This window comes from Equus przewalskii, chromosome 23, assembly GCF_037783145.1.
Source record: "Equus przewalskii isolate Varuska chromosome 23, EquPr2, whole genome shotgun sequence".
Lineage (NCBI taxonomy): Eukaryota > Metazoa > Chordata > Mammalia > Perissodactyla > Equidae > Equus > Equus przewalskii.
Window position 1 is genome coordinate 20,744,615 of NC_091853.1, and position 19,395 is coordinate 20,764,009.

The following is a 19,395-nucleotide window of genomic DNA, read 5'->3' on the forward strand; positions in this document are numbered from 1 at the left end:
AAGACAACCGTCTGAGTGAGCACCAGACCCCAGCCCATCTGGCGCTGTGAAGGTATCAAGGCACACGTCCAGTCTCACAAGGGGACAAGTAGCTAATGTCATGTGTGCCTTAATAAAGACCCTACCCAGTAATTTTCTTCCACAGGCTTATTCTCTCTTTCCTTCTTTGAGCTGATACAGGGATAATTGTGAGGTGGAATGAAACATTTCCTGTATGCAATCATACTTTATTTCTGCACCTCTATAGCGTCTGCATTGTGGGTTTCCAGCCCCTTTGGTGTTTTCTGGAAACTATGCCTAGGAAACCATTACAGCACATCACGTCCTTTGCAACAAATCCACCTCCTGAAGTGGGTGTGGTTGGGGGGGTGGGGGTTATGGTACATGGTCATTTATAGAGCTCAGCCCATATTCCAAACTCATTTTCCTCTCTCTGCTGACCAGCTTCACAAAAGATGGAGTTTTATCAGAAACCTAAAAGCAACTGGCACATTTCAGCAATTTGGGAGACGCCTGCCATTTCAGCACAAACATTTCACTCCAAACTGGCTCCGCTGGCTGTTTTATAAGTGTTCTGTTCCCTCTCTGTTGCGCGTTTGCAATTTGCCTTAATGAGAACTGCCCATGTGCATCAAGTAGAATCGAGCAGGGTGGCCGCAGCTTGCGAAAAGGGCTAAATGGCTCTTTTTTTAGATTTGTTTAATTTTCTTTTGCTTCTCTAGTGGCTGCCCTTCGTAGGGTTGTAAGCCATTTTCCTTGCAATAATGCCTTATGAAGCCATCTGCATCCCACTTACATTGCAGCAGCCCATATATAGTCATGATATTTTAGGGTCATTGAAAAATCAGAGTAAACTTTTCTCTACTTCTGGAAAACTGACTTCTCAGTCCCTGGAAGTTGGGGTTTTGTGATCGTGGGCCTTTGCTTGGGTTGTTTTTAGTGATTCTGAACTGTGGGAAGTAGGGGCAAGTGAGATATTGTTGAAATCCACTGTGCTTGGTTCTGATGCACTTTCTAGTATGTTCTTTAGTGGGAAAAGTACAAGGGGGTACTGTACCTTGAGTGGGCAGGCAGGCACTGCTGACTCACTGCTCAGTAACGTAGCCAGGCTTCTTCTTTTTTCTTTTTCCCCACATATTTGTTCATGACTAAGGTGACATGACTCCTGGTGACCCAAGGATGATGGGTGGGGCTGCAGTACCAGTGGGGGCAGTGATGTTGTCTGCTCTGAGATAAGTGAAAATGCAGACAGGGAAGTGTGCAAGGACAGGCTGCAAATGGCACTGGAGCCCTTTTGGTGAGGACTGATCCTTGTTGACCAAATAAAGTGAAAAAGCGTGTTACAGATGTGTCCTGGGGAAGAAAATTTCCATTTAGCAGGGGCTTGTCCATGAGTGGTTCCTCAAAACTGTTGAAGGCTGGAGGAGTCCTGGTCCATTTCCTGACAGGTCTGCCCCTCCTTCTCCACAAACACACGTGTGGCCCTGCCTCAGTCACTCTTGTGTTGTCCGAGCACATGGACACGGGGAGGGCGCTTCTGGAATGGGTCAAACAGAATCTGGAGCCTCCATCCTTGGAGCTCTTAACTTTTGACCAATGCAGTGCCGCAGGCATCCGTCCGGTGTTTTTTCCATTGCCCTGTCCTGGTGAACTGCTCTTCCCATGTCCCCATCCCCACCAGACTTCTGTACCTATCTACTGGCGAATTGCTCAGGGAAGTCTTACTGCAGAATTTTCCTTTATCTTCCCCTCTCCATTTCTCTTATCTTCTTTTCCACATATATTTTTCTGTAGTATAATTTACCTTTTACCTTCTCATAATTACCAAAGCATTTTTTTTTTTTGCCTTCTTCCCAGTTCTTTCTCTCCTAAAGCTTTCTGCTTTTGCCACCAGCAGTTGTCTTAGCCTTACCCTGTTAGAAGACTTCTCTTCTAATGTCAGCTTAGGTAGGTGGGTTGAGAAGAGGTCACTGAGAAGGAACACTGTCATCTTTGTGTTTTTTTTTTCTTTTGAGGAAGATTAGCCCTGAGCTAGCATCTGCTGCCAATCCTCCTCTTTTTTGCTGAGGAAGACTGGCCCTGAGCTAACATCTGTACCCATCTTCCTCTACTTTATATGTGGGACGCCTGCAATAGCATGGCTTGACAAGCGGTGTGTAGGTTCTCACCTGGCATCCAAACTGGCGAACCCTGGGCTGCTGAAGCGGAATGTGCAAACTTAGCTGATGTGCCACCAGGCTGGTCCCTAAGGGGAATTGAATATTCTGAGGGATGTAGAGGTCCTTCTTTTCAATCTTATGCCTAGTTGTACGTGGCCCTCTTCTCACTCCACAGAGAGGACATCCCCCCAGTGAAAGCAGGGGGCTGAGTGACAGTTTACTCCCTGGATCTTGAACCTTGTTCCCACTCCACTCTCAAGAACACTGGCAGCCAGGTTATGCTCTCCCAGGGAGGACATTGGAAGCCCCTGACTAGACCAAGAGACCAGACTGAAGATAAGACATCTGAATTTCCCCAACACAGGGCCCAGCAGATTGCCTGATAGTGAAGTCTGCGGTCCACATGCCCCTCCTGTGCCCAGAAAGCTCCCAACCAGTGTTTAGCATCCCACTCTGTTACGTGAATAGACAGCCCAGCAGCACCCTACACAGTGCCCTAATGGTTGTGACAGAGGCCAGTTCAATGAGAACGAAACAGCCTGGAAGACATGGAAACTCGGCAGGGTGAAGGACCACCTGCCCAAAATACCATACTTTGAGTCTCAGATTAAAAAAATATATATATATATGTAATATATATATATATAATATATATATTACCTCCTTGAAGGAATAGAGTACTTTTTAAAAGGAACATTCAGAAAATAAAAGTTAACTTTCAGAAATTAAAAATATGAAAGCAGAGGGGCTGGCCCTGTGGCCAAGTGGTTAGAGTTCTGTGTGCTCTGCTTTGGCAGCCTGGGTTTGCAGGCTCAGATCCTGGGTGAGGACCTACTCCACTCATCAGCCATGCTGTGGAGGCATCCCACATACAAAGTGGAGGAAGATTGGCATGGATGTTAGCTCAGGGCTAATCTTCCTCAAGCGAAAAAAAAAAAAAGAGAAGGATTGGGAATGGCTGTTAACTCAGGGCAAATCTTCCTCACACACACAAAACAAATTTGAAGGCAGAAATGTAAAACTTAATAGATAGGAACTAAAATTAAGAAGATCTCACCAAAAACCAGTAATGGAATGTAGGAGGCAGGAAATAAAATTAGAGGCTAGCCCAGGATGTCCAACGTCTGAATAATGGGAGTTCTCAGAAGAGTTAACAGAGAAAACAGAAGGTAGTAATTCGAGAAAATATCCCAGAACTGAGGAACATGGGGTTCTAAATTGAAAGGCCAAGGATAATGGATGCAAACAGTCATACTAGGGCTTTTGGCGATGGAGGTTGGTACCTTGAGGGAGAAGAAATGGTGGGGCCAGATTTTAAAAAAGCTTTAGAAAATACTCAGTTCTTCAAACTATGTGCATATATAATTGTATATATATAATTGTATATGTATATGTAATCCAATTATGTGCATGTATAATTTTGATTTAAAAAAGAGAAACAAAGGTAAAAAAGATATTATTAGATGTTCACGAAAGAGAAAATACTAACTGCCAACAAATCTGAGAAAATCCTAAAATTCTCTCTTAAACAGGAAATGTGTTGCAACAAAGTGAGAAAAAAAGGTAGACATAGTCCCTAGGATGTGCAGTAGGGGACCTCCCTTCAGGACCTGCTTGCTCTACTGCCCTCATGCTCTCTCTGATTCATTCCACTTATGGGTGAGAAGCGGATGCGGTCCCCCTGGGTAGGCTGCTGCGCAAATGCTTGATGCTGCCCTGCTGCTGGTCATCTGTTCCATCACAACAATCTTTTGTTGATCTAATGCAGGACAATCATGGAAACAGTGTGCACCTGGGCATTTTCTTCATGGGGATTTTCGTGAGCAACAGAATTGGAAGACAAGCAGTAATATACAGGTAGTCTTATTTGTCTTTTTTTCCTTTTCCCTTTTTCCCCTTGAGGGACTCTAGAAAACCCCACTGAATGTGAAAGTTATCCAGAGGAGTTAAGAGACAGACTGTCATCGGAGTCGAGCTTTCTCAGCTCAGATGAGATGAGCCCTCTGCAGAGATTTAAGCGGTTGTGGAGAAATTCTCCTCACTTTTCCTGGAGGCCTGTTTGGGGGTGGGGATTGGAGGAAAGCCTTCTTCCCAGCTGCCTCCCCGAGGTGGCATTGCTGAACCTCACTGAGCCGGAAGAGTGGAACTGAACTCCAGGAGTCTGACTGGAAACAGGCTTTCCAGTCAGTCTCCTGCTGGTTACCTTTGTTGGCATCATCCATGACCAGTCAGGAAACCCACACTGGCTTCTTTCCATTGTCCTGCACCCTCTGCCTACCCACGTGTGCTAGAAGAGTGCAAACTAGTTTTTATATTAACAAAAGAGGATTATCTGTGAAAATGTGTTTTGAAAAGTCAATCCATTTGTTATAAATTAAAGGACTTTTGTACTTTTTCTTGTTTTATGCTTTTCCCTCTTTTCCATTTCACATGAATGGATCCAGTGTAGGGATGCAGCAGAGCGTCCCGCCCATTACATGTCAATGAGCTTGCTTTGTATTGGTGCCCAGAGATTCCAGTGTAGTGTCAATAATTTAAAATGCTTGCTTTCATTTACAAGGGCAGTATGGCCTATTATTTATTGGAGGCACAGCTTTCCTGTGTGTGCATCTGATTGACAGAGCCGTGCATCTAGGGCAGATGATAAAGACAGCTCTCAGAGGCAAAACACGGTCTACCTTCTGGAAGTGACTCTTGGCCAGCCATGTGCTCTCTGGATCAGCAGTTGCGGCAGGTCATTTTGAGAAAGTTTCCACCAAAAGCTTCCTAATTGGCTTTTATTTCCCGAAGTCCCCACCCTGGCTTTATTTTTGTCCGTTTATTTTCTCTTGCTCTTTCAATAAAGGCATTGAAGCAGGAGTCAGAAGAAAGATCTTTGTAACTACAGAAAAAACTTTTTGACTTTTGGACATATTCAGTCAACTCTATATACCTACAGCAAATTATAAATTAATTGAGTGAAATAGAGGAATATGTGCAGAATCATAGCTATAAATTTTTATGCCCATTTAAAGCTATCCAGGCGTTTGTCCCGTACCGTTCTCCATAGCTAAATCATTGCTTCATTTTCTCCTAGAGCCTGGAGAAGAGAAGTAGACACGTCTTGCATTCCAGCTATTGAGGTTAAATAGAAAAAAATAGCAATTCGAAGTTTGCTGATCGTAAGCCACACACAGGTTTTATTCAGTTTCCAGTGTTCTTCCTTTAGCACTTATCTTGAAACCCCTACAAGATACAAATTTACTTTTACTATAGTGTCATCTTAATCGTGCCACTAGATGAAGTCATACAGTGGAGTGAGGAGGAGATCCAGAGTTTTGGAGTTGCTTTGAAGGAATGGAGCCAGAGGAAACCAAATATCTCTTATCTCTAGGGACCTTCACTGAGGAGCATGTAACTATGAGTCCACGTAGATGTAATCTGATGGGATTGTAAATCCGCAGCAGCTGTGCTGAGCTCCTGTGGAGTGTAGCCCCGGCAGATGTAGGTAAACACAGTTGGTACTGGTGTAATGGAGAGGTGACTGCAGGAAAATCTGGAAGCCCCAGGTATAGAACTCACCTATCCCTGATGAGCATAGTGAATGTGGCTAAGTCATGTACTCATTTGTGCCTGAACTGCCTCATCTCTAAAGTAGGAACAAAAATAGCTGCTTTGTCTACCTTACAGAGTTGATTAAAGAACCGAACTCTGTACAGACGGGAGGCAATAGGATTACTTTTAATTGTTTCAGCAAACCTTTCTTGCATGCTGTGTGCCAGGTACTTGGCTCAGGGCTTGGAATACAGAGGTGAAGAAAGTAGATCTCTCCCTGGGCCATGGGGTCTGTGGTCCAGTTTGGTTTAGTTAGCAATCTAGTCACAGAAGTGAACAATTTGTAATCCATTGTGGCGACTGATGAAGGACTCCCCCAGGTTCTTTCCCCGCATGTGAGTGGTTGGGGAGGAGGAAGGGATTCCTCAGGAAGGTGACTCCTGAACCGAGTCTTAACGGAATCATGCAGGTGCAGGATGGTCCATCATTGGAGTGAAAAGGCAGTGGGTCCCCTTTTTGAGTTGGGGCACAGAATGAAGGGTAGATAGCAGTAAGAGATGGTTAGCAATTGGTTCCAAGTAGAATGGGAAGCAATAGCTTGCCTTCTCTTGTCTGGTGGTGATTTCTGCGTATCTCGTTTTAGATAAGGTCTCCATGAGGAAAGGGAAAGAAATTCTGTGTGTATGTGTGTTTAGATCACAAAAATGTAGGCACGTTAAGCACTCCCCAGGCATTTTTCCTCGGTGGCATAACCAGCCTGTAATGTACATTGCGACACGGAATCTATGTGGATTTAGATTCTTTTGCCTAGATTCCTGGAAACACGCGACTTTTAAATAATATACGCCTCCATCAGGGATCACAGGAAAGGCTTGGTCAGTTTGGAAATGTAAAAAAGAAGGTGGCAGAAAGGGCTTGCAAATTTTCCTCATAGCTAGTCATAGAAGAAATGATACTTCATAAACAGTAGTATCTAGATAGAGTTTACATAGGATTTTAAGCTATTTAAATAGATGCATGTTGGGTTTTCTTTACTTTCCTGCTTTGAGAGAAGGAACATTTAGCTTTTAAAAATATAGGCAAATCATAATTCGGAAAATGAGGCTCATCAGTGGCAGATGACCCTGCTGTGCTGATTCATAAATGCATGGGAGGTCTTTGCGCAAGCACAGTTTCATTTCTTTTAACCAGGTGGAATGATACTGGGAACATCACTCATAACAAGTCGACGATCCTAGTGGAGCTCATCAATAAGGAGGAGACTGCCCTCTTCCACACAGTAAGCAAAATGGACAGACAAAGGCAGGCTCGGACAAGCAACTCGCTGTTTGACTTCTCAACTCATAATAACCTTTCCTTGCTCTCCATGTTTGAGAGAATAAACGTTCTGTTGAGCCCATAACTTTCCAATATTGCCCAGTGCTGCCATTACTCATTTCAGAATCGTGGTGGTGATTTATTGTTCAAAATGCCTGGTTTCCAGGCTGAGTTTTGACTCTTGGATTTGGGTTTCTCCACCTGCCTTGTTTGTGATGGATCATGTTATGTGGCAGGCCGTGTTCCTCAGCATTCTCCTTACAGCCTTATCCAGGAACCCTTGATTATATTGCATGGCACTGTCTTTTGCTGGCTGACCTGGATTTTCGTAGCCATTACAGCCCAGCCTAACCTGAAGTAAACTGAGTGACTGCCCATCTGTTGAGTGCCTCCTCCAGAGGCAAGGCTGTTCATGCACCTCAGTACCTCTCATTTCTTGATGCTTGACGTTCATCCCGTGCTGTGCCTTGATTCATTTATTTATTTTTAAAGGTCTTAGTTTGCAGTTATGTACAGACCTGGTAGTTCATCGCTTTCACCCCAGCATCTTGGGCATAAAGGATTCTTCTGCAGGCAGCATCGTCTGCCATCCTGTAGTGGGCTTCTTAGGGATGGCTGCCGCTGAATTTCAGCACGTTGGTTTGCGGTTCAGCGTATTATTTTGTGTTTGCCATGAAGGGAGGGAGGGATGTGCCCCTGCCCAGAGGAATCCTAGTGAAATGTATATATCATCAAACAAATGTTTATTTTTTCTGTCTCTTCCCAGGATGATATTGAAAACGCCAAGTATATTTCACGGTTGTTTGCTACAAGGCACAAGTTTTACAAACAAAACAAAATCTGCACTGAGTGAGTAAACATTTAGTCCACCCTCTCACTAGATGGCTTGCTCAGATTAAATTCGTATGCTTTTAGGGATGTTGTAGATTGCTTTTTCCATTCATTTTTTTTCGCCCTCATTCCTTGTGGAAGCTAAAGGAGTTGGCTGAAGCCAGGCAGGAGTGAAAGAACTTTAATGATAAAGACCGACTAGTGTAGTACGAGTGCCTAGAGAGAAAATAATTCACAAATTGACTGTGAACGCTTGACTACCTGGACAGGTTGGCCCACATTAGTGCCTTTCCAACCTCTGCCTTGAGTTTGGAGGAGCAGAGCAGTTCCCAATTTGCCAGGATGCCCCTTCGTGTCAGATGTGGAGTATGTTCAGAAGCGTGTAACCGAGTGACGAGCCAACTTGAAAGAGAAGACGCTCCCTGTCATCCTCAGCCCCGTTTCGCTTACACAGTTGGCTAACCCTGCGTGTGCTTCTGGGTCATGTCATCTGCCTGTAAATGAGAGGCCAGGGTAATTAGAGGAAGACTTGGAAGACACTAATGGATGTCACAAATCCATGTGTGTTTTTTTAATTTAATTTGGAAATAAAGATGATAATGGGAGTCTGATGAGGGAACTTAAATGTGATCTGACCTTGGCTATAGCGTGCTGGGGCTCACGCTGTCGTTGCCTTTACCTGGTTGCGTTCAAAAGACGTTCCTCAGCAGAGTACATAAGCACTTGGGGCACCCAAGGTGTTTAATTTTGTTTCACAAAGCTTTGGGGATGTAAATGCAAGAGACGAACTGTGTTTCCACTCCCCCAGTGGACACATCCAAGGGCGTGTAAGTATTGTCCCAGAGCAGGTCCGGCTTTAGAACTGGAGCATCGGGTCCTGGCAGACTTTTTTTCTCTACGTGATGGAGGCTCTTTCAAACTAGTTGCTGCCGTTGGTCACTGTCAGAGTCTGAAATTCTATTTGATCGTATGAGGTCTGCCTGCAAAGTTTGCGAGTGCGGTCAGAAGAGCACTGATCAAGGAGTGGCAAGTTAAGCAGCCATATCTACCTTACAGACTCACACTTGCACACACGCACGCACACTCACATGCCGTTCCTTTGACCAGATTACCTATAGGTCACTTTACAGTTCTGTCGTCGCCTTTGATTTGTGGGGGTGTCTTTGACATTAACAGGAATTCTATAGTCGCGTTCCATAGGGGCGAATTAAAAATGTTTTTTGAGAAGTAAATTTCGCTGTAGTCTTCTGGTTTCACCATTTCTCAGCAAGTGGCTTTATTATAAAAGATGATGACTATTTGTATTGCTTTTGTGGTCTTTTCTTTGAATATAAGCAAACATCACATATCAGATTGAAAACTAAGGAAATTATATTTTTTCCTTTCTGCTTTTGTAGTAACCGTTCCATTCTTCTTCCTAAGCGAGTATGGGCTGTTCTTAACCTCCTATCTGATAAAAACTGGGACTCTTTAAAAAGTACACACACACACACGCCCCCCGCATACACAGTAAATTGTGTACACAGCTTCAGAGTCTCAGCACCGGATACGTGAAGGCCTGGGATATCCCTCTGGAGTTTCATGAAACTAGCATCATCTTAACAGCATCCTTCTCCAGAGGGCTCCACTGCATGACCTCTAAAAAACTGTCACTGATTTTAATTTCCCTTATACTCTTTCTATATAAATAAGCCTCATTCTTCTAAAATTACTTTATAAAACTTATTATGAAAGTATCATGTTCCAAATGTTTTGAAAATAAAGGATAAAAAACGAAATCGAAATTGTTCTTAACTTCACTACCTAGAAATAACGTTTGTGTTTTTCAGTAAGTCTTGCTTGTCTATTTTCTCCTCTTTTCTCTCTCTCTCTCATTTATCTGATCTTCTTGTATCTGGTAAATAATAATAACCCTTCTCATTTGTTCAACTTTTCATGTAGACAGTCGAATTCTCCACCCCCTATCAGACGCCAGCCCACCTGGAGCCGGTCCTCCCTGGTATGTGTAAAGCCTTCAGCTGTCAAGTAGTCTGACTGTTGGGGATAATTTACATAAACTGGGGAAAGGTGACCAGAGCATCATGACCGGGCAAGATCTGGTGAGAACACAGAAGGACATCAGTCCACCAAGCAGGGCTGATGCGCATAAGTTTGGTCCCTCTTGTGCCCACCCAGACCCCTCACTTCTCTAAGTGTGGTTCAAGGTTCACCCCGTGACTCTTATTCCAGGCTGATGAGACCATATTCCTTCAGCACACAACCTACTGTGTGTTTTTATCTACTTGCTTTGTCACTCTTTCTCGTTGTTGCGTATAGACATGTCTTCAGTTATAAGCGCCACAAGTTCCTTTGTATTCATTGCCGTAGACAGAGCTTAATAAACTAGACAGAAAATGCTTTTTAAATGAGCAAGCACTGAATGAGTCTAGCTGATGATCCCAGGTAGGGTATTTGGTGGGAAGATTAATTGCACACTGTCTAATTTTAAGGGCAACAAAACTTGAATTGATCCACTTTTCTACCTAACTTTAACTTTTTTTTTTAAACTGCTTTCCTCATCTTGTGAATCAGGAAACACAACTCCAATTTCAATGCATGTGTCCTGTCTTGGGCTGTGTTTTATTTTGTGGATTACTCAAGGATAATATCAAAGAAAGAGTGGGAGAGCTGGTTTCCTTTAAAGTATCTACTTGTTTTAAGTCATAATTCTTTTATTTTAGGTTGTGATTTTTTACATGAAATCAAGCATATTGCCTTTAGATTTTTCTACATAAAAAGTTCCTTCGAGTTAATAGGAGACTAAAATTGAATTTTTTTCATACACAACGTATGCCCTATAGCACATCTTTAACTTGTCTTTTAACACGCATAGACGTGAACACTTAGAATTCTAGAGTTGGGCCATTACATCATCACAGAATAATTCCCGAGCACCTATGTGAATAGTCTTAATCTCGATATTATGCACAATCTCTCACAAGTAGACTTTGCCTTGGTGACCTAGAGGTCACATTGGGCTTTTCCCTTGAAGTGCCAATAGATTTCTTCATGGCACTGGCATCTTTATTCTTCTCCTTTGTTAATATTGTTTTCCTTTTCCCCTCTTTAGAGTCCACATGTCTTCTTAGTGAGATAATTTTTCACTTACGTCTGTGAAACACCATGGGAGGCAAAGTGTTTTAAGACTATCTTGTGATTTAATCTCATCCTAATTATCCAGAGAAGATACAGAGGCTTTCCTGTTTTATTTGGATGAAGACAATCTACAGGAAGCCAGATTCATGCTTTTCCCTTTCCTCTGCCCTTTAAGATTAAACCATTTCACCAAAAGTTCCTTGGGATGAGTGAGAATAAAGCCAGATAACATTGTCTCCTTTTGGCTTCCAAGCTGACAACCATGGCTACTGACTGCTGTTCTTCTCCTGCCCGTCTGCTGCCTGTGTGATGGCATTTAATTTGTTTCTGTTTTAGCAGGTCTGGAAAGCAATAGAAGAATATATTGGAATATATAAAGACATGGAATAAATAATATAATCCTGAAATGGTGCTTGGAGGATTAGCTGTTATTGTCCTCTGCCTGTACACTTATGCCAGTTCATAAACAGTCACTTACTTACTGGATTTTTTTTTTTAAAAAAGAGTAAGAGAAGTCAGTGAACCGATTTTGCTTTGCCATGTGTTTCTATTCTCTTGTATGAATCCCTTCCTACGATGTCTTTTTTAAGCCTCAAAACTGGCTGTCCCACTCTGGAAAAATTGAGTTGAATTAGGTATTACCAAGAAGAGGAAAAATAGTTTTAAATTGCAACTCAAAAACCAGCCAGAGGATTTGAGAATCCTTAGGAGAGCTGATATGTAGCACCTTTTCTTTCATATCTTGAACTTCTTTCTTAGATTAGTTCTAATTCTTTATTTCTTCTCCTCCGATTCTTTTTAATTTTTGGATCCTTTGTCTTCGTTACCTTCTTTATTTGCCCTTTTGATGCTTAAGCATTATATGTGGCAGGGGAGAGAGTAGATGAGCTTTTACCCAGCTTCCAACTCTGGCCAGTGTTCTTCTGTTGAGGGATACTGAGAAAGTGTGACCCCTGCTGGCTTCGGTTTTTTTTGGGCTTGGTGTCAGCTTCTCTCCTAAAGCAGTAACATTTAAAGTGATACCTATAAGGCTAATTTTAAAGTCGTCAAATAGAAATATAAGAGAACATCCTGTTTGGTGGTTTAAAAGTTTAAAGTTTTTTTTTTTTATTTTTTAGCATCAAAACTCTTCAAACAAATTCTTATCTAGAACCCCAATAAATAAATAGAATGGATCACGTTTAAGGCAGGGGTCTGGAGGAGGCTTGATTTGATTGACAGGAAGCTGAGACCTACCGAGGTTCAATGACTCAAGCTAGATCGCATTACAGAGTAACCGTATTTCCTTTGTTGGCTCACCACATACTGAACCCATCTAAGCATTTTTTTTTCTCTAAAAGATTTTACCCTTCCCTGCATCAGGAAGTTATTCAGGTTGAGTCTAAATGGCCATCTTTAAGAGTCTTATGGAAAAGATTTTTCATGGAAGGGATGGGTGGCTGAACTGGATTCTCAGCAAGGCCTTTCCGCATTTGCTTCTGTAGTGGGAGGGTCAGCAAGTGGTCTTGAGAACTACGCACTCATTGTTGTGGATCACATTTTAGGTTTTTACATACATTGGCAAGTGGGCCCGCCTTACCACTGCCTCTGTCCCTGTTTGAGGCTGATGTGGTGCTGTGAACTGGGGTCACAGATCCAACTGTGCTGATGTGTATGAGCTGGTGGCTGCAGGAGGGAGCCAATTTTGGATACAATTCTCATTATTTCTTGGGTGGAATATAATAATATGCATGTTCTGAGTTATTCCTTAAAAAGGCATTGGGAGCTTTGCAAGTCTGTTAGAAAATAGGTTGTAAATAGGTGCATTCGTGTTGATGGTAGCCTCTTTTCTTCCTCCCCTTGAACCAACCTTGTTTCTTGTTTCTCCAGTCCTAACCTTAGTGATGAGATGGGGGTACAGATGAGTAGAAGAGGGTTGGGTTAAGGGGGGACAGGCAGAGCAGCCACAGTGTGCCTCCCTGTGGACGTGGGTGAGTGATGGGGACTGTCGTGTGTGGGCTGGTTCTCTGCGAGAGTCGATGGCTGCTGCGCCGAGGCCTGCTCCACCTGTGCCGTGTTCTCTGTTTCAGCCCCGGCAGCAGCCGTACATCTTGCCTCCCATGCACGTCCAGTGTGGCGAACACTACTCGGAAACACACACTTCACAAGGTAACTGGCCTGCCGTTTTCCCTTCTTAAGATGAAAAGTTGAGTACCAGTAAGCAGAAGGTCTTTTTTTTTTTGAATGACAATGATACTTTTATTTTAACTTTGTCATTGTGTGAATGGCAGCAGACAGCAGCAGCTTTGACTTGTGAAAGGCATCAAATGTCATTTACCCTTGAGAGAAAAATTTCCCCAGAACTGGCTGCAGAGGGAGTTGGGAGAAGGCCCGTGAGCCAGCTCCTTCTCTCCTAAGTGGACTTAGAGAAGAGAGAGGGACAGCCCAGCCCAGCGCACGACTCTCTATCCTCACTGCCAGGTTGTCACAGGCAGGCAGGTTTTCATGCTGCCAGAGAACACAGACATCCAGAGTAACTGAATAAAAACACACAAATAATCTCAACCCCTCATTTCACCATTTCTTCCCATCTCTCCCCCAGCCCCTTTCTCAGTGCCCTTGCTGTTGCCTCAGAGGGAAGGAAGTCTGCTTTATTCCTCTTTTTCTCCCCACACACTCCCATGCAAAATGTGTGAAAAACCCCATTCCAATAATCATCATAATAATTGATGTTTATAGAGCAGTTCCTCTCCGTAAGCGCTGTTCTAAGCATTTGCAATATACTGTCTCATTTAATCCTCAGAATAAGCCTATTATTTCCATTTTACAGATATAGGCACTGGGACACAGAAAGGGTATTGGAGGAGCCTGGATTTGAGACTTGCTATCTTGATAAGAGCCAACACCCTTAATCCTTACACTAACTGCATCTCAGAGGAATGGTACTAAACGTTGGATGTCGACAATATCTTAAATGCATAATTAATTTCTATGTTATATGCTTGGCTGTTTTGAATCTCTCTGCACCGTCAAAGTGCGAGCATGAAAACAGATAATCAAGATGATTTAATTGAACAAAACACTACTTATTATAGGCAGACTAGCACAGTTACTCTGCTCTGTGGGAAGGCACCAGACCCCGCTAGACGTGGATAAATGCAGTAGCTCTGTCTCTCTGTTCTCCTGGTGTTTCTTGCCTGTCTCATCTCATCTGGCTGTGTTCACACCCCTTCTCTTCAGGCAGCAGAGTATTTTCAGTCACCTTTTCTGGTTTTCACTTTTTCTGCCTTTGTTTTCCTCTGCTTTGCTCCTGCTTAAATCTATCATGTGAAAATGAATGTACTTTGCACACAGAAAAGTGTTTTGGCAAGAGTTTGTCCTCCTGGGGTGTGTGTGTGTGTGTGTGTGTGTTTTATGGGATGTGTGTGCATGTTATGGGACGTGTTTGTGTGTTAGTGTTATAGGAACACCAGACACCTAGAATGGGCCTGACTTTAGAAATCTACTTTTTTCTCTCTTTAGATACCTCTTTAAGCTATTACTAGTTTTTCTGTGAATTGACCTCTATGATACATCCGATTCTAGAGAAGAGTTTTAGGCAGTGGCTAAAAGAACTCCTCTTTCTTATTTTGCCCTCCATTGGTTGCTGATCAGAGTGAACTAGCCGTGCCTGCTGACATCCTGACTACATCATTTGTCTTGTGTCTTTATGGATGCTCAGTGGTCCCTTGGGTGACGGGACCTTTTCCATTGTGGTCAGGAAGATCAGCTCCAAGTACTCAATAACTTCAAATCTCTGGGCTTATTGACGTTCCTGACTTCCTGGCCCAAATAGCCAGTCCTGTTGTTGAGCCCTGAACAAGGGGGAAGCTCTGCCCAACACGAGGACCCTTGTTGGTGCCTGATTTCGAAGCTTATGGCAAAACGGAGAACTTACCCAGGCGATACTGTTCCGAATACGCGTAGCTTTCTTTGTTCAGATTCACTTTTTCTTTTTAGTATACTTTAAAGCATTCCTTCTGTATGTTGGCATCTTGTCTAAGAGATTACCAGCTTTTCTATGGAATAGGTGGGTGGAGACATGGGATTTCCCGTGTCATGACTTCTGTAAGTTACAAATCACCCCCATGAGTGTGAGGATGAACTTATTGAAGCAGGATGGCATGGAGGTTCACGTGCCTTTGTTTGCCTTCTTGTAGACAGCATTTTCCATGCGAATGAAGAAGCCTTGTATTGCAACTCTCACAACAGCCTGGACTTAAATTATTTAAATGGCACTGTCACCAATGGCAGCGTGTGTAGTGTTCACAGCGTCAACTCCCTCAACTGCTCCCAGAGTTTCATCCAGGCTTCTCCAGTATCCTCCAACCTCAGTATCCCTGGGAGTGACATCATGCGGGCTGACTACATCCCTAGCCACCGGCACAGCGCGATCATCGTGCCGTCTTACCGACCGACACCTGATTACGAGACAGTCATGCGGCAGATGAAGAGGGGGGTCATGCACACAGACAGCCAGAGCCAGTCTCTGCGAAACCTCAACATCATCAACACCCATGCCTACAACCAGCCAGAGGATCTGGTGTACAGCCAGCCCGAGATGCGGGAGAGGCACCCCTACACTGTCCCTTATGGGCCACATGGGGGCTACAATAACAAACTTCTCGGGCCATCTGACCAGGTAAACCCAAAGAATAACATAGTACCGAGCAAGCCGGGGGCAAGTGCCATCTCGCACACAGTGAGCACCCCGGAGTTGGCCAACATGCAACTTCAAGGCCCCCATAACTACAACACGGCCCATATGCTCAAAAACTATCTCTTCAGGCCGCCACCCCCCTACCCACGGCCCCGCCCTGCCACCAGCACCCCAGACCTGGCCAGCCACCGCCACAAGTACGTCAGCGGCAGCAGCCCCGACCTGGTGACCCGCAAAGTGCAGCTCTCGGTGAAGACCTTCCAAGAGGACAGCTCCCCGGTGGTGCATCAGTCTCTCCAGGAGGTGAGCGAGCCCCTCACAGCCACCAAGCATCATGGCACCGTGAACAAGCGCCACAGTCTGGAGGTGATGAACAGCATGGTGCGGGGCATGGAAGCTATGACACTGAAGTCACTCAACATCCCCATGGCTCGCCGAAACACTCTCCGGGAGCAGGGACCCCCGGAAGAGGTGCCAGGGAGCCACGAGGTTCACCCGCTTCCCCAGTATCACCACAAGAAGACTTTCTCTGATGCCACGATGCTGATCCACAGCAGCGAGAGCGAGGAGGACGAGGAGGAGGCTCCAGAATCAGTGCCACAGATCCCCGTGCTCCACGAGAAGATGGAGTACAGCGCCCAGCTGCAGGCGGCCTTAGCCCGAATTCCAAACAAGCCCCCGCCCGAGTACCCCGGACCGAGGAAGAGTGTTAGCAATGGGGCGCTGAGGCACGACCAGGTTAGCCTTCCTCCTGCCATGGCCAGAGCTAGGCTGCTGAGGCACGGGCCGGCCAAGGCCGTCAGCGTCTCCCGAGCTGACCAGCTGGCCGTCAACGGGTCCTCTCTTGGTCCATCCATCTCTGAACCCGACCTGACAAGCGTGAAGGAACGAGTCAAAAAAGAGCCTGTGAAGGAGAGACCTGTGTCGGAAATGTTCTCCCTGGAGGACAGCATCATAGAAAGAGAGATGATGATCAGGGTAAGTGTCTTCCTCACCCGGGGCTGGTTTGGGGAGACAGTTAAACGTGCTGGTCTCCCCCTGCCGGCTCCTCTGCCCCTTTTCCGTCATCATACTCCGAGTGTGAAAGCTGACATACTTTAGGCACTGAAGACGGGGCGAGGCTCATTCAGGGAGTGTGTTGGGGATTTTAAGAATCCCTTGGCATTTAAGCAGGTAGTACCTTATTTCACAAAACTTTGTTTTTTGCCCCTTCGAATAAATCTTCCATTCTCATGGATGGCTTCTCATAGGGATACTTGGTGCAAAGTGCAGTCAGGGAGTTAAGATGTGACAGGTTGGTGGTGATGAGATCCATGTCTTGGCCAGCATTTTGCTGTTTATTCAGGGTCAAACTTCCTATTTGGTGAGCTGCTGGGAGCACGCCTTCCTGCATCTCTTGGTATTTTGTTATTGTCCAGGGAAAGCATTTTTTTCCCAATTAGATATGAAAAGAGCAAGATGCCTTCAGAGCACAGCTTTCTGTATGGATCTGTCTGTCCAGATGGCTCTCCAGTATAGACTGGACCATGATGTGTCCGGCTCTATTTTCAGATTTTTCTTTCAATAGCTGTTTAACACAAATCCAAGAGAATTACAAGAAACTCGGAAGTTTACCACTGAGCTTCAACTCCACATTAAGCTTGTTCTATCAAGAATTCACACACAGGTATGTGAATACACACATACCTACACATACACATCACACACTCATAACATTTAAAGATTCCTGTATTAGACATAAGTAACCCTTTAGAATATGTGCCATCTGGAGGGCCTGTTATGTTGTCAGAGCAGACTGTGAAAGCAATAGGAGCACACGTAGAACAACAAAGTGAGTTATCTCGTACTAAGGAGAAAATTGCTAGATTGTAATTGCTACTTTAAAAAATATCCCAGAACACCATTGCTGCTTCTCCTGGAAATTTTCACTCCTCTAACAGTAAAAAAAACATTTCATTCTAACAAATCAAACTCCGATTGGCTGCTCCTCTGCATGGACCACATCTGTACCATAAGGTGGCCGGGCTTATATAATTAGGAACTCCAGAAGAATTGTAACTTACGATTTGTTTTGATGGAGTTCATTCGACTCCCTTCATTTATAAGTCTCCCTGATTCTCCAGTGGGAATCTATCTGGAAAGAACAATTAACGGCCAAAGTTTTGAGGAAGCCAAGTTGCTGGGTTCAGGAATCTAATCCATAGCAACTTGATTAGTTTAGACAAACCCTAAGAGCAGCCCCACCGTTCTGGCCATCCGTAGAGTGGTGCTAAGAATTTGGTACAGGCATAACTTTTTCCACTTTTTGCAAACCTAGAGGGAAATTGTGAAAGATGTTCTTGTGCCTTTGGCAAATGAAACCTTTTGGCTGGGGGATGGAATGAAATGCGGGGGTGGGTGCCCTCAGGGAGAGCTTTCCCAGCTTGGAAAAAGTAATTCATTGGTTGAGGGGGATTTTCAGCACTTCTTGGCCCCAGGCCCCTTGAACATAACTCAGAATCAAGAACCCATCAGTCTAAGCATTCAGCTTTGCTATTTCCTTTGCTAACTTGATATTTATTGCCTCCTACGTGGTCCCGTGGCCTCATTTTGGCCGTATTCATCCTCTTGTTACCTGTGTTACACCAAAGCCTGTAGCCAAACTCATGGCACTGGTTTCCTGCATAGAGCTTCATGCGTTATCACAAAGTAGCAAGGTGGTTTTCCACTATTTTCCGCATATGCTCTCCCATCCCATCCATACAGGTAATAGCGAGTGGCCAAGTTTACTCCTTAACTTGCAGTTCAGAAACATTGTTACCCCAACCCAACTTCGTTTTCCCTGTTGACATTTTTCCAAATCCCACACACTCTGGAGCTCAAGGACTGCTGCCCTTGGCTGTGTCCTGACCTTAGGGTAGGATTAAGAGATTCTTCAGTGAGCCAGGGTGCCAGGCAAGATGGTGATGATGCCAGGGACACTGAAGGTTGGGATGGTTCTCCATCTCTTTTTTTTCTTTTTCTTTCTTTTTGCTGAGGAAGATTCACCATGAGCTAACATCTGTGCCAATCTTCCTCTATTTTGCATGAGGGTCGCTGCCACAGCATGGCTTGACTAGTGGTACAGGTCCGCACCCAGGATCCGAACCTGTGAACCCAGGCTGCCAAAGTGGAGCATGCCAAACTTAACCACTACACTATGGGGCTGGTCCCGCCATCTCTCTTTTTTTTTTTTTTAAGATTTTATTTTTTCCTTTTTCTCCCCAAAGCCCCCCGTACATAGTTGTATATTCTTCGTTGTGGGTCCTTCTAGTTGTGGCATGTGGGATGCTGCCTCAGCGTGGTTTGATGAGCAGTGCCATGTCTGCGCCCAGGATTCAAACCAACAAAACACTGGGCTGCCTGCAGCGGAGCGCGCAAACTTAACCACTCGGCCACGGGGCCAGCCCCCTGCCGCCATCTCTTTTTTAATGAAGAAACTCACCCCACGTCTCTGCTGCTTCTCTGCCCTCCCTGCCATGGGCAGCTTTTGCCTGGCTTGTTAGGAATGGATGGGGAGAGAAGGCAGTCCGCCTCTCTAGGATAAGAAAACAATGAGAAGCTTTAACCCAGTGGGAACTGGATGGGGGCAGGTATGGTGAGAATTTGCCCTGTGGCAACTCTCCATCATTCTGGGGCTGCTTGTCTACTTGATGGATGGTTCAGGCCGGCTGTCTTGATGGCTCCTCCTTCTGGCTCCTGCTGCTGATTGAAAACATTTTA

The 19,395-nt window shown here is 44.7% G+C and overlaps 1 protein-coding gene across 3 annotated transcripts in view; it reads left to right on the forward strand.

Moving 5' to 3' along the window:
* The window catches only part of PTPN14 (protein tyrosine phosphatase non-receptor type 14), a 173,985-nt gene that overhangs the window by 129,050 nt on the left and 25,540 nt on the right, over positions 1–19,395 (forward strand). For all 3 annotated transcript variants that reach the window (XM_070591273.1, XM_070591274.1, XM_008515145.2), the window contains 6 exons: positions 3,928–4,016; positions 6,885–6,972; positions 7,777–7,859; positions 9,783–9,840; positions 13,046–13,124; positions 15,155–16,632. In XM_070591273.1, the coding sequence (XP_070447374.1) occupies positions 3,928–4,016; positions 6,885–6,972; positions 7,777–7,859; positions 9,783–9,840; positions 13,046–13,124; positions 15,155–16,632 (1,875 nt within the window). The remainder of the gene's footprint in view (positions 1–3,927; positions 4,017–6,884; positions 6,973–7,776; positions 7,860–9,782; positions 9,841–13,045; positions 13,125–15,154; positions 16,633–19,395) is intronic.